The following is a 15204-nucleotide window of genomic DNA, read 5'->3' as shown; positions in this document are numbered from 1 at the left end:
TGATAACGAGATAGTTATGTCGTTATCTCTAGAAGACAAAGGAAAAAAAAGTGTTGAGTACGACCACTCTCGGCTTCCGTAATATACTGTGTATAGCCCATACCCCTTCCTTTTGGCAGCTTTTGCTTCTTTATGACTATTAGAGCCAATGTAAAGAGTAAATTTCTCCTCTTTGAGATCAATAAAGTCAATCAATCAATCAATAAACTAATCAATTCTGAAAATGAAAAAGTGTCTAGTAACTTCTGTAATTCTGTTCCCTGATCACTGGTTATGAAAGCATCAAGGCATACACTACCATTCAAAAGTTTGTGGGGTCAATTAAACGCTCAAAATGGCCAGAAAAAGAGAACTTTCATCTGAAACTCGACAGTCTATTCTTGTTCTTAGAAATAAAGGCTATTCCACTCGAAAATTGCTAAGAAATTGAAGATTTCCTACAACGGTGTGTACTACTCCCTTCAGAGGACAGCACAAACAGGCTCTAACCAGAGTAGAAAAAGAAGTGGGAGGCCGCGTTGCACAACGGAGCAAGAAAATAAGTACATTAGAATCTCTAGTTTGAGAAACTGACGCCTCACAGGTCCCCAACTGGCATCTTCATTAAATAGTACCTGTAGTGGCCTTCATTGAAAAGTACAGTGTTTTACTTCAAAAATAAGGACATTTCAATGTGACCCCAAACTTTTGAACGGTAGTGTAAGAGGCTAGGGTAAAACAAAACACATACCTTGGCTCCTCCAACTCTGGTACCAAGAAGTTTTCTACCCAGCTAGCATCCTTTTCACTATAAGAAACAAAAGCATCAAAGGACAGCAACGCTTCTGAGTCCATGGTGTCTTTTCGTTGTTTGTGGGAACTTCGTTTGGCTTTGAGCCATGCCCAAGTCATCTTGATGTACCAGAAGGCATGGAGGCGCCAGAGCAAAATGCACAGAAGTAACCCAAAGAATAGGGCAACGCCGCAGCACACAGAGACAAATAAAACCTGATGGCAAACGACGATCGAGAGGCGGACCTCACTCACTGCCCCCCCCTTCAGTTGGAAAGGGGAGTCACAAGCATAGCTGTCCTTGCTGTCTGTTAACTTGACAACTCCGCCTTCTTTTAGTTCAAATTGTAGAAAATGAACAAAATCACAGGTGCAGATGAACTTGTTGTAACCAGCCTGGAGGCTCTCAAGCCGTTTGTATGACTGGAGGTCTTGGAGACCGAACACATTCAGGGTGTTAAACTGGAGAAAAAAAATAAACCAAAAAATGATCAGCTGTTACAGAATGGGAAATATACAAAGGGTATTAACTGAATTAACTGACATATATTGATGCTTTCCCACCTGCATTGTTAGAGTTTGTAGATTGGGAAACTGCTGTCCATTTGGTAATACTTGGAACTTGTTTCCAGACAGGTATAGCTCCCTCAATAAAGGTAAGGACAGGGAGATATCTTTGAGATCATTGTAACTCAGGTCCAGCACCTGTAAACAGTGATGTACTAAGCTAGTTAAGCATGTCTTTGATATGAACGCTTCAACCTGTTTTGGCTCGCTAGAGTATGGACTAATCTTATTACCTCAAGTGATTGTGGTAAACAGTCAGTGATGGTGGTTAGCTTAGCTCTGGAGATGTTGAGGTACTTCAGTGTTACTGGCCAGGAGCAAGTTGAAGGCATTAAGTTGTAGCCAGTTCTACTGATGTCCAGGTGAGTCAGTTTCGGGAGCTTGGCCACCATTCGGCTTATCGTGGAAAAAGACTGGACAGATGCACACAAACCTTAAAACCAAGGAAGTCTGATGTCTGGTAATTAAGAGGTACAATTTCAAGCTGTATACAGACACCTTTAGAGGGTTTCCACTGATGTTCAAAACTCTGAGTTGCTTCAGGGTTTCCTGTCCATGGCAAAGTGATTCTGCTATAGTAAGATCAGTCAGTAGATTGCTGGACAGGTCAAGGTACTGCAGATTTACCAGCATTCTGGAGGTTTTACAGGGCATCACAAATACCTGTTGGTAAAAGTAACTGTTAAAAGAAATGATAAATTACAATACGCAGTGTCCTCTGCAAACCTTTGGGTTAAAGGAAAAGTCTGGTCAGCAAGGAATACCCAATGGGTCATTATTTATACCTAAAACTAATACGTTCGTGGTGATTTAACTAACGAATTTGCTGTTAATCAGTAAAATAATAAAAACAATATTTTTCGTTGCGATCACTGAGTCCAGGAACGACCATTTTTGCCCAAATGTAGTAACCCCTCCCTCCTGCCATCTTCCAGCAGTGACGTCACGGTGCGGTAAGCCTAGCGCCATTCTCCCCGCTTTACAAGCAAAATCAATGGGAACTACTAGACACATCTGCAATCAACAACAATTATTGAAGATTTCCAGAGGACTTCACCATTGAAATTCACCAGAGCTATAGTTAAACTGATAATGCCCACATGCACAGTAGTTGGATGTTGGAATACATCGAGTAAAAGTGGGACAAAAAATTTGATTTCGCTATTCCGATTCATGATCCTCCACAGACGGGTTCGTCGTTGGATTGCCAGCTTGAAGACGGATGATTTGCTGAGCTAATTCATCCCTCTTCAAGTCACTCTCTGCTTCGCATAGTGCACTGGTCGTCTCCATCATGTATATTAGCGTGTTGTGACAAATGCCAGATACAGCACTGGGACTCGCTCAACAGCTGATAGCGCACTGTGACGTCACAAGGTGGCAGTATTGTTCTTTGACAAACATGGATGTCTGCAGTAAAGCACATTCAAATAAAATTACCCTTAAATTAAAAAAAAAACTTATCATTTCTTGAACAGGATGTAATAATTTCATACTTTCAGAAGTTTTAATTAATATGACCAGACTTTTCCTTTAAGACTTTGGTTCATACAAAAGCACTGAAAGTTTTGTAGTCATCAACACATGTTTACCCCACAGTTTATGATGGACAACTTTCTTGGGTAATTCAGAAGAAAACCTAGCTGTAGGAATGCAGTGAACTTAAAAGCATCTAGAATCACAGTATTTTGGAGAAAGAACTCGTCGATGCTTTTGTGATCTGTCCGATTGGCTTTCTCCCACCTGCCACAGAGAAACAGTAGGTTTCACAGTTAACTCATCACACAATATTCTATATCATGGGATAGATTCTTATTAAGCAGAAAATAGTACTTTGAAAACAGATTCTTTCTGATAAAAATAATTTTTTTGATAATTATTAAAGGTTGTACCAGCAGGTACTCGCTCCTTACCACTACATTAGAATGTTTGGGTACCCATATGTCACAGATTTAAGTCTTAGATAGGGGTCACCAATTAAAAATCAGCGGGGTCCGAATAAAGCAAATCAACAACTAGTAAAGGTCCAGAGACATTTTTAATTATAATCTGTTACTTTACAAAGCATTCAATGCTGAAATAAGTAATTACAAGGCCAGTTTTGCCTATACAGATAATGTTTAATGTCTAAGTTTTCTCTGTCATCAAATTTCTGACCCTTAAATTTTTTTGTTCTTTGCTTTAATGTTGTCAAGATTGATTTGGACAAAGTTTATAGCGTTACACTACTTTAATGATGTGATTCTAATATAATAGACATAACAAAAGAAAATCTGTCAGCATTTCTTTTTTACTGAACAAAGTGCAAGATATTACAATTTTAAAGCATAAAAAATCAAAAAAATCTCAATTGTAGTAGAGTTAACAATACTCCACATGAGTTAAGCTCAAATAACAGAGTTAAACTTTATGCTCAGGTTTGGGTCAAACTAAAAGTTTTGTTTTGTTTGTTTTTAATCAAACAGCAGCAGTGCATGCAAGTGCTGGATCGATTATTACTGAGTAATGTCCTAGTTCCTGTCAAAGTCTAATTTAAAAAAATATCAAAAAGGTTTAAGAATGTTTTGAATATAGAAAACTGTTAAAGCACCTGGAATCAAATGTGAATGCATCTGAGTTTATAGAAAGAGATTTAGGCCTATCTGAAGGAACAAGAGGCCAAACAAAGAGATTTGTAGTTTATTCTATGCAGCGATTGCAGCATATTGAATACTGTCTCTCCTCGTTCAGTACCAACTTCAGAAAACAGTTGGTACTGACAATTACATGGTAGCATAACCACATTACACCCCATGTGCAGGGACTGCCATGCCGTGTTGGCAACCAGCTGGACAGAACCATCTTCAACCTCTGGACTCAGACTGAACTTTACACTACAAAAACAATCTAGAAATAGGTCAATATTTCTTAAATTAAGTGTATTTACCCTTAATTTGAGTATGTATATCACATGATCTGCCAATGGAATGAGTATTTTTACTCTTAAAATATGATAATTAGATAATATGCACTTGAAATAAGACAAATCAATTGTGTTTTCTTATTTTAAGTGTAAATTGTTTTGTTTCATTGGCACAATGTCTCTTTTACCTCCTCAACCAAAGAACAAATGCACTTATTTTAAGAAAAAATTACTTATCTAGATTTCTATTTTTTCCAGTATAAGACCAGAGGTTCTTGCCTTATATCCTGACACTGCTCACTTCGGTTCAGTTTTCAATAAATGTTTTGAGTATTCCAACTGTTTGTCGTCTTTGAATGCGGAAGCTTCTGCTTTGATCTAATTTGACCTCATTACAAATACTTCAAGAAAAACTAGGTTTCTCAAACATAAATCCCAACTGTGATACTATTGTTTCATATTATTAATTATGTTTTTCAACTAGTTTAGTTTATTTTGTTTCCCTATAGTCAAGAGTTTTAAATCGAAACATGTTTGACTTGGAGATTAAGTTTTTTTTTTGGTTCATAAACTTTTATATTTTGAATGAAAGTTGTTTTGAATTTATTCCATATATGTACAGAGTTATCTATTTGAGCATGATTTGAGCTTTATTTACACATTTATTTGTTGTTCTAACATAACACCAGTTGGGCATGTATTAACAGAACAATATGAGATGATCTGAACTTTGTGATTAAATACCTTAATCAACAATCCTATTTGGGAGGGTATTGAAGATATTGTAAATGCATAACACATGGGGAAGCTCTATTAGAAATGATTTGTTATTATACATTACAGCCAGCAGGTGTCACTGTTATGGTACTATTGAAATCACCAAGACTACCATTGTTTATAGAAGTGGGTATTTCAGATTTGAAGTCTGAAAGGGGATTTTACCTACTTAGAGTTAAAAATAGGATATTGAAGTAATCTAGATACTCAGCATGCTGCTATTTGGGTTGGTTAATTTCACCACTATAAGAAATACGATAGTACTGTGACAAGCTTTTTGTCAGAGGGAAATCTTAGATATGTTGATCAGTCGATAAGTTAATAAAATAGCCTGGAATCATTATATTTTCTGAGAAATTAATACATATTTCATAAATAAAAGCCCTTAGTTATGGACAATTATTCTCGCAACCGGGTTACCTCTAAACAAACACGTTTCTGATAAACTGCTGAGAAATTTAGTTTATTCTATTAACTGATTTGTTGAGGGAATGATTTACTCTACATCTGTAGAATTTTCAAATATCTGCAGGTGAGTCTCTTGTCCTATTTTCCTACCTCCCTTCTCCTGTCAGCTGGGCATCTTTAATGGAAATGAGGGAGAGGGGGACGCCATCCGTTACCACTAGGAAGTCAACAATCGACTCATCAGACACGGAAAGGTTGCGGAAAGAAATTTGCCTAGAGAGCAACATTTAAAAAAAAAGTTTGTAAAGGCAGGTCAAAAATATGAATGTAGGATATAGAATGAGGATAATAATCAGACCGGATCCTTTTCTTGGCTGACTCCCTGAAGGGCTGAACAGACTGGTTCCCAATCAGATGGATGTCCTCTAAAGTGATCAGAGTCTCAGGGTACGATATGTCAGCGAGCACAGCTGCAGCCAAGGTCACATTGGTCAGGAATGGACCCTGGAGGCTTAAGGTAATATGACCCAGAGGCCAAATGTCTCCTAATGTCCCAGAGTCATACCTGCAGAGAACAAAGTCAATGCATTAAAATGCATTTACGTCTCAACGAGTTGATCACAAAAGATGAATGTGTGAACACCTGGCCAGGTTGTTGGCATGCACAGTGAGCTCATCCAGCTCCGTGACTCCTAGCAGATCTCCTCTCCTCAGCTCCTTCAGAGCTGGACCTCCAAACATCAGCCTCCTCAGGCGGACAAGTCCATGAAACGATGAATTTGAACTAAGATGGCTGAAGGAGACCAAAAAGAGGGGATATTAGGAGGTTTCTGCTAATAGTGTCCTGTAGCTTACCCAATATTTGCCATATTTGACCACTTAAAAAAAAAAGGACTGGTGCTTCTTAATTCCAATCTCTACAAAAGAAAAACAGTGGTGAACTTATGACAATGCAAAGGAATCCAACTTGAGATATTTAATAATGCCCAAGAATGTGCACAATTCAGGTTCATCGGAGGAAGGAGGAAACTATGAGACTGGGCCTTCTGACCAAAGCAGGTAATTAGTTTTTTATTGGTGCAATCTTAAATTTTCTAATTTATTCTATTAAGAGGATCACAGAGTATTTTTGTCACGGTAGAGGAAAAGGTAGACATGCATTTATCTGGCTGATGTGGATTCTGTGTTCAGCTAAGATGGATAGAGATGAAAATAAATAGAATTAATATTTGTGAAAGTTTCATTATTAATAAAAAAACTGTGATAAGTAAAAACTTATTATTATTTCTTGAAACATGTAAGTCAAAATAAGAGACAATGAAAAAGTCTAGTTCAACATCTATATATAACACAGCCAGAACAGCTTTATTGCAGTAGTTTTAGCGTTCACATAGTTTATTAAAAGTAATAATACGTTAAAATTGGGATTATTAGGTTTAATCAAAGTGCGGCCTGTTTTAATTATCTGTGGTTCTTTTATAACAGCCTCAAATGTCAGGTTGGATGGAGGTTTGAGTGCCAGAGACTGAAACTGAAGGTGGTTAATTGAAAAAGGTGGCAACGGAAGCAAACATCCAAAAACATAATCCACAAAATACTAATAATCAGAGATAATAACAAGAAGGGCAAAGAAATGATGACAAACCAGCAACAGTGATTGAGCAGGGGGTGCATATATGGGAGAGAGAAACAAAGACCAGGCTAATCATCAGATTGGGAGCAGGTGTGAACAGAGGACTCTAGAAGGGAGCTAGGGAAAAAGACTGACACAAGAAAGTTACATAGGGCAAAGAAGAAATACCTAAGAACTCAAATCCGATCAAACATAACTAGAATATCACAAAATGGAAATAAAACCAATGAAAACTCAAAGATAAAACTTAAACAGAACCACACCCATGATATCAAACAGCTGAATTAACTTCCTTTGAGTTAATAACTTGAATAGACAGAGACAATGCTTCCCTTGTGGTTAATGATTAATAACTGGAGTTGAACTATAAACCAAGTTATTGACATTTGGTGGTGAAGACAAGTTGGATTTTAACAGCCGGTCCAAACGTCCAGCCACAATTCTATTAACACCTGGTAACTGAGCAAGTTGCCAGTTACAATCATTTCAAATTAAACTGTAAAATCGGTTACAGTTATAAATAAATGCATAATAGATTTGCAATGGGACTGGATGCATTTATGATGCTGTATCAGTTAGAGTAGATGCATCAGTTAGAGTAGATGTATCAGTTAGAGTAGATCAGAAAGTGTTCACCTGTTGAGCTCCTCACCTGTACGGGTTGTTGAGCAGGTTGAGCTGCTGCAGAACCCCCAGCTTCTTAAACCACTTGTAGCTGAGAGTCTTCAGCTGGTTGTCAGACAGATCCAGCTCCTCCAGGCTCCACAGAGCATCAAACGCTGATGTATGGATCACAGCGATTCTGTTACCTGCAGGAAACAAGCGTTACCCTTTAGACATTTTACTGGCTGTTTCAGGGAGACTACGTGTAAACAATGGTTACCATGGAGATTTAAAACCCTCAAACGGGAGTATCCCATCAGGTCATCTTGAGTCACCAGGGTGATGTTGTTAAAGGAAAGATCCAGGATGAGAGCTTGGTCGGTTACCATGGGAACCTGGGTAAATCCACCGTGGGAGCAGTTACAGGACAGATTAAGGTCGCAGCGACTGCAGGACGGCCTGCCATCCTCCCCGTTTACCATCCGACCCTGGATCAGGGATGCCAGCAGGAGGAGGAGGGTCAGGGAGCAGCTAGTCAGACGTCCCATGCTGCAGAATGGCAGAGCAGATTTAATGAACCGTACTGGAGAAGGAAGTGAAACTCTCACACTGGGGAAGTAATTTGATCAAACAGGAAACATGGTTTATTTTTGATTTTATTACTTAGAATCTTTAAGCATCTGTGCAGAATGTAACCACAAACAGCATGTTTTCCTTTTAACCCTTTGCTCTGACAGAGCCCAGAGCTTCCATCGACCTGCTCTATGTTTGTGACCCTATTCAAACATAGATATACATTCCTCTGACATCTGATTGTTGCAAACTTCAAATAAAGTATTTTTTAGTTGAAAGATGACCCAAACTTCTTAGCATTAGAACATTAGATATTTTCTTGAAATACTACGATGGTAAACAGCTCATAATACATGGATGAATGCTGAGGCATTTAGTTCAATACAATTCTGGCCGTATATGGCTTCATGACCCAAAAAAATAGGATTTGAACTCATTTAAAAAAAATGTAGCATACAGAAGATTTTTTTTTTATGAATTTCCGGCTGACTAAAAAGAAGGAACATGTAAATTGTCTATCTGAGTTAATATAAACGGATAACTATATTAAGATCCTTTTCTTTTTTATGTATTCAGGTAATGTTAGAACTACTTTCTAGTGAGAACTAGGGCAGCCATGTTTAGGATCAGCTGCAGCTGTCTGATGGAGTTTTTAGGAAAACCTATGAAGACATTTGGTAGAGTAATTAAATCATTATTTAAAAAAAAAGATTTCCCTGACATACATCTAATGTGGAAATTTTTAAATCTAGCTGTTTGAGCTCAACATTGTATAGTTTTCAAGTTCGATAGTTTACTGTTTTTTTCCTACCATAAACTAAAACATGATATTTTAAATCTATCTTTCTTTTGTTTTTGTTTTTTTCTACTGGAACCAGCTTCATGTCTAAGAAAAGTAATTTAAAAGTCCTGATTTTGTGCATGTTTTTCATCAGTGTCATGATTTCTGTGTCCCAAGGACTCTAAAAATGTATGATAACTTTTGACCCTTTGCACATTGACCATTTATTGGCTCCTGGGCGACGTGTGCTTTGGAACGCATCTCAATAAAATTAAAAAGAAAAGATCGACTTTCTTCTAATAATTAAGATTGAAAGTTAAAATTTCTTTCTTTGCATGTGGAGGAGACAGAGTCGGAGCTCTGCAGGTTTCAGGTAGTGTTTTGCTGCAAAGAAGGTTTTGAGTTTTCATGTCCAGTAGACAGATTCAACGATGGTGTTTAGTTGGCTACAGAAGATAATGCAATGAGGTTTGTAGGAGGGCAGGACTAGAAGAGTTGGGTGTAGAGGATCTATTCTCACCTGCTGAGCCTTAATTCCTCTGACGACAGCCTTCTTGTACGTGAGCTTATGTTAGATCGAAATAAAATGCATGGAAATGGCATCTCCTTTCAACATCCTCCTTCATCTGTAAAATATCAATAATATAACATCAATTCTGCAAACATTCTTGATCGAGGAAGTTTGCTGAAAAATCCTCAGACCACAGCAGGCTGCTCAGTCTGACCGGCCCAGCAGCCTTTATCCTCTTCACTCATGAAAAGACGTGCAAACTGATGTTCAGTGTTGCAGTATTCCTGCAGCAAACCTGCATTTTTTATTTAATTTATATTTTTTATTTTTTTTTTCCAGGGAAAGGGGAAGAGGGGAACAACATTCATTAAGAACAAAACTATGTACATTGAGCGAGTTTGTCACATACATATTCAAACAATAGGATACATTTTATATTATAAAATCATAGTAATAAAGCTGTTAGGCCACCTGGCTGGAGCAAAGAAATAACATTTCAACCGTCGCTCTAAGAAGAGTTCCACTATTTGGTTAACATCGGCTGTTATTTGTTCCATCTTATATATTTCCATCACAATGTCTCTCCATGTACCAAGTGTTGGTCTTTCTGGTTGTGGCCATTTCCTCGTAATAGCTTATTTGCTGGCCACCAAAATGATTTTCATTAAGTATTTGTACAATGCTGCATTTAAACATTTTAATGCTGTTTCTGTACAGCCAGCCATCTATCTAAACTGTTTATAATTGACATTTGCACTATAATTGATCCTAGACATTCCTTTCATCACTTCCAGTTGACTTTGGCCTATTTGTCATATCTGTCTTTTATTATGTATTTAATCACAATATAATGTCATGATCTGGCCTGTTTGCTCTCCCTTAATTGGTAATTTCTTTCACCTGTCGTTTTCCCTCCCTGCCTCAATTATAATTTATTCCTCTCACCTGTTTCCTTTGGTTTATATTCTGTTCAGCCTGAGTATTCGGGGACAGATCATTACTTGTGTTTCTGTTAGCCTGTTATGTTGATTCCAAGGCTCATGTCCTGGATCCTAGCTGCCAGTGGAAAGAGGGTTTTGTGTCTGTCTCGTCTCCTAATCGTCCACTGTTCCTCCCCTGCTGAGTCCTCAGGGTTTTTGGCTCTGGAGGAGACCAGTTTAAAGGTCCTGCATCAAGTTCTGGTTCCACGTCCTGTCTCTGCTACCCTCTTCCACTGAACTTCCCCATCTGCACCTGATCCTGTCTGCTCCTGTGCTTGACCACCTGGTCAGGCTTCGGACTCTGCTGGACTCTGAAACTGCCAGGGAGCTGTACGAGGCAAGGAAGCCTGGATCCTGCCTGTTCTGTCTGTTCCTGTCTGTTCTGAATCCCTGACCAGAATCGGCTTCCTGCAAGACCTCTGGGACTGCAGCACTTGGGGACATTCTTGGACTGGACTGTTAAACCAGAGTGTCTGTGATTGGGCGATGCCCCGCCCCCCACCTGCAGTCGCCGAATGCCACAGATCCTAGCAGCTCCCCATTTAGCTTTGTTTTTCTTTAGATAAACGTTTTGAACTTGTCCACTGACTTTCTCCTTGAATACTGGGTCCATCTGTCCTCGTTTCTTGAAATATAATGTAGAATAGATGAATGGAATAGAATTCAGCTTCAGAACAGAACAAAGAAATCAACTCTCTGCATTTAACCCATCCCCTTGCCATTTTGCAGCACCCAGAGACCAGTTTGGGGTTAAGGGTCTTGCTCAGGGACCCAGAGTGGCAGTCTGTGGGAGTGTGGCTTGAACGTAGAACCTCTGGATTCCAAGCTCTATCCTTTAACCACCAGGCCAACGCTCCCCTATATGTAATCTCTAATGTAAAATGCTGTTTTATTTTCCAATATTAATATGATTTTCTTTCACTTTCTTCATTTGATGGAATAGTGTCACCTTAAGATTCTTTAATTAGCTCTGCAGTGCACACAGTACAGACACCTAAACGCCATCTTTTTGCACATATTTAGCTACATGCTTGATATTTTCTTCTGATCTCCTGATCATCTGTAATCTGTTCCTCTGTTGTATCATTTTAAACGTATCAATGCTTCTCAAATAGCGGCTCTTCTTATCACTGAGGAGGAAAAGCAATAAAATCCCACCACCTGAGGAACCTGCTGCTTCCACACATTTAGACTAAAGAAGGACTAAAACAAAAACAACAGCATTGATCTGGGAGATGGACGAATCTAAAGACGTTTCTCCTTTCAGCCTCTATTGCCTTTCCTCTTTATCTAAGGTTGTGAATTTTAAAAATTATTCCCATTCCCATTCTTTAGATTCCAAAGAGAAAATTGAGTCCTGAAAAAACTTAGACTCTAACAAACTCAGTGGAAAAAAATCGAAATCTAGATAATTCATTTTTTCTTAAAATAAGTGCATTTGTTCTTGGATTGAGGAGGTACAAGAGACGTTTTGCAATGGAACATTGCAATTTAAATCTAAAATAAGAAAACACAATTATATTGTCCTATTTCAAGTGCATTTTATCTAATTATCTTATTTTAAGAGTACAAATACTCATTCCATTGGCAGACTACCTTATTTACCTAATCAAATTACGTGTAAATATATTTTACTTATTTCTAGATTGTTTTTCCAGTGCATAACTAAAACAATTTAAACATTTAATGTAAGTAATGGCAGTTTGGCTTTAAAGTGTTTATTCATGCTGGATATTTAACTCTTTATTCTTGTTCTGCTAGTCTATGGAGAATAAATAGATGTAATTCATAATTTATGAGATTACATTTAAATTGGGAGAAAGGAGCATTTTCATTAAATGTAAAAAAATGAGTTTATCTTTTTCATAAGATACTTATTTTCATTCATTTCTGAGATAATGTATCCTAATAGATTGTAGAAAAATTTCAGGTTGAAGCATTTTTGTTAATAAGGCAGATAAAAATAACTTTTCATTGTTTAAACATGCATAGAAAAAGTACTTGTGAGTCTAACAATATATTTGTCCCTCTAATAATACTCTTCCCTAATAAACAACGAACACAGAACCAGTCCAGCTCCTGTTTAAATATTCTTCTAATGGCAGCTTGGTGCTACATCTGATTCCCACTCAGGTTAGAGATCTCGGCTTTATTCACTGATTCATAAGCCTTTATTTGCTTTTATTGCTTCTCTTTTTTTGTTCTCTATTTGAAACTGCAAAACTATTTCAGATGCAATCTACTGCCCCCAAATGGAAGACACTGTTGCTGAAACATAACATTTTCCTTCATTATCTCAGAATTAATGCCGTCTTACCTAATTTGCTTCCAAGCTGAGTCCAGATCGAGGCGTAAAGATGAAGATACTAAACTGAAAGGCAGAAGGTTTTGACATATGGGAATTTTTTGTAGCTTTGTAAAGAGGAAGTTAAAACTGTGGGCTGACAACTGAATTAATACTGAAAAAGAGTAGTGGGTGTGAAAGTCAGCTTATGGGAGGAAGCGTCCTCTGGTGCGTGACAGCTTGGAAAAAAATATATCAAAAACTATACGTTTTATAAAAAAAAATACACCTAAATGATTTAGTTGAGAGGAAAACTCAACAGTATTTCCAAACAAAACTTTTTTTTTCTTTATCAAATCTGATTATACAACATTTCTACTAACAAGTCAAGCATGAAAGTGAGGTATAATAGTTGAATGTGTTAAAATCTTTGGTTTCAGTCGTCACATGTAAATCTCTGTGGGCACTAGACCGTGTCTGAGTAACTTCTACTTTAAAACGCTTGTCAGTAAATAGTGTTATGGTCCGGCTCTTAAACCATAACAAATGAAAGGGAAGCAACGCTAGGGATAACTTAAAAAGGGAATTTATTTAACAAAAATCCTAACTGGTTGGGGAAGAAAGGGAGAAAGTGGGAGAGAGTGGCAGGGAGACAGAAAGAAAATAAGGGACTTAGTCAAAGAAAGTGGTGCATCTTAAAGTGGATCTGACGTCATCTGGAGACACTGGCCAGCTGCCTCCACTTCCAATCAGCACCAATTAAGGAGTCCAAAACATGGAGGTTAGAGACCCAGAGGAAAAGGCCTTGGGCCGTAACAATAGATATTTAAGAACCATTTGCTCTCTTTGTATTAAAGGGTTTAATTGATCCAAATCTAACATACTTACTAAAGTTTTTACTTATTTTTGGCTTTGTTGAGCTGAGGAATCAGCCTTCTCTTCTTCTCTAATTGTTGTCACATTATTTAATAATCCTGGATTTTAATAAGTCATAATGTAGTACTTTACTTATAATTCTACTGAAACTTTATTTAAATTTGTGTTAAATCCCTCTTATGAGAAACAAGTTTATACATAGAGCTCATTCATTCAGACCCAGTTTCTTCTACCTTTTTTCTCCTGCACTGCAAAAACAATCAAGAAATAAGTAAAAATGTCTTTTACCCTTAATTTAAGATCAGGTAAATAAGATTATCTGCCAATGGAATTAGTATTTTTACTCTTGAAATAATATAATTAGATAACATGCACTTGAAATTAGACGATGCAATGGTGTTTTCTAATTTTAAGATTAAATTGTTCCATTGGCAAATTGTCTCTTTTACCTCCTCAATCCAAGAACAAATGCACTTATTTAAAGAAAAAATGGCTTATATATTGATTTTTTCCAGTGTGATTACTGTTGTTTGAAATTTTGTGCATGTTTTTCAACAGTTTTCTGATGTTTGCTTCCCAAGGGCTATAAAAATGTGTGATAACTTCTGACCCTTTGCACATTCACCATTCACTGGCTTCTGGGTGACGTGTGCCTCGGAACGATGTTGGCTACTGAATACAATTAAAAAGACTGATCTTCTTCTGAAAATAAGATTGAAAATTAAAATTTAAAAATACCAACAGTGCTTGCTTTCTTTGCATGTGGAGGAGACAGATTTAGTGTTTTGCTGCAAAGATGGGGTAGGTTTTGAGTTTTTATGTCAGCAATGGTGTTGAGTTGGCTAGAGCAGGTGGTGCAGTGGAGGGTTTGTAGAAGGGCAGGACTAGAACAGTTGGTGGTTTTTACAAATTTCAGTCTGGTCTTTGTAGAGCAGAGGAATCAGCTTTCTCAGCGTCTCTAATGGCTTGTTATTGAGTTACTAATTAATCCTGGATTAAAAGAAGTCATAACCTAGTGCTTTATATTACAATTCTGCTGAAACTGTATGTAAATTTGTGTTAAATCCTTCTTATGACAAATATGTCAATAGAGCTCATTCAGACTCAATCTGTTATACCTTTTTTCTCATGAGGGAACACATGGGGGGTTAAGGGGAATTTTTACCATTGTTTCCAGGTCTCTTACTCAACAAATTAGACAAGGAGCAACACTTACCAACTGCCTGCAGGTGAGTCTCCTGGTTGGAACAAATGAATGAATCCTGGAGGAGGACCAACATGAATACATGAATAGTCCGCTCTTTAAGACTTTTCTATTTTGGGATTTTCCATCTGCTTTTAACTGAACCCAAAAAACCAATACACACATATTTTAACACGTCAAATTTACCATTGAGGACTCTTTTAACTCTTTTAATTTCAGCTTTTGACAATGAAGATCATTCACTCTATTTCAGCCGTTGGCGACAGATGCAAACACAGAATAAACAACGAAACAAGCTGCTAACATATTTGTGATGCAAACTCCAAAACATGTT

General features: G+C 37.5%; 1 protein-coding gene across 1 annotated transcript in view; it reads right to left on the bottom strand.

Annotated features, from left to right (window-relative positions):
• The window catches only part of LOC107082292 (toll-like receptor 2 type-2), a 9666-nt gene extending 1457 nt beyond the window's left edge, over nucleotides 1-8209 (bottom strand). The window contains exons 1-10 of the mRNA XM_015370894.1: nucleotides 7942-8209; nucleotides 7711-7867; nucleotides 6069-6218; nucleotides 5784-5990; nucleotides 5576-5698; nucleotides 2931-3081; nucleotides 1837-2001; nucleotides 1572-1751; nucleotides 1336-1476; nucleotides 731-1233 (exon numbers count right to left, since the gene is read on the bottom strand). Of these exons, the coding sequence (XP_015226380.1) occupies nucleotides 731-1233; nucleotides 1336-1476; nucleotides 1572-1751; nucleotides 1837-2001; nucleotides 2931-3081; nucleotides 5576-5698; nucleotides 5784-5990; nucleotides 6069-6218; nucleotides 7711-7867; nucleotides 7942-8209 (2045 nt within the window). The remainder of the gene's footprint in view (nucleotides 1-730; nucleotides 1234-1335; nucleotides 1477-1571; nucleotides 1752-1836; nucleotides 2002-2930; nucleotides 3082-5575; nucleotides 5699-5783; nucleotides 5991-6068; nucleotides 6219-7710; nucleotides 7868-7941) is intronic.
• Between the last annotated feature and the right edge of the window lie 6995 nt (nucleotides 8210-15204).

The sequence above is a fragment of the Cyprinodon variegatus genome, unplaced genomic scaffold, assembly GCF_000732505.1.
Source record: "Cyprinodon variegatus isolate N-32 unplaced genomic scaffold, C_variegatus-1.0 Scaffold49, whole genome shotgun sequence".
NCBI lineage: Eukaryota > Metazoa > Chordata > Actinopteri > Cyprinodontiformes > Cyprinodontidae > Cyprinodon > Cyprinodon variegatus.
The sequence above is the reverse complement of the archived record's forward strand: the minus strand, read 5'-3'. Positions and strand labels throughout refer to the sequence as shown.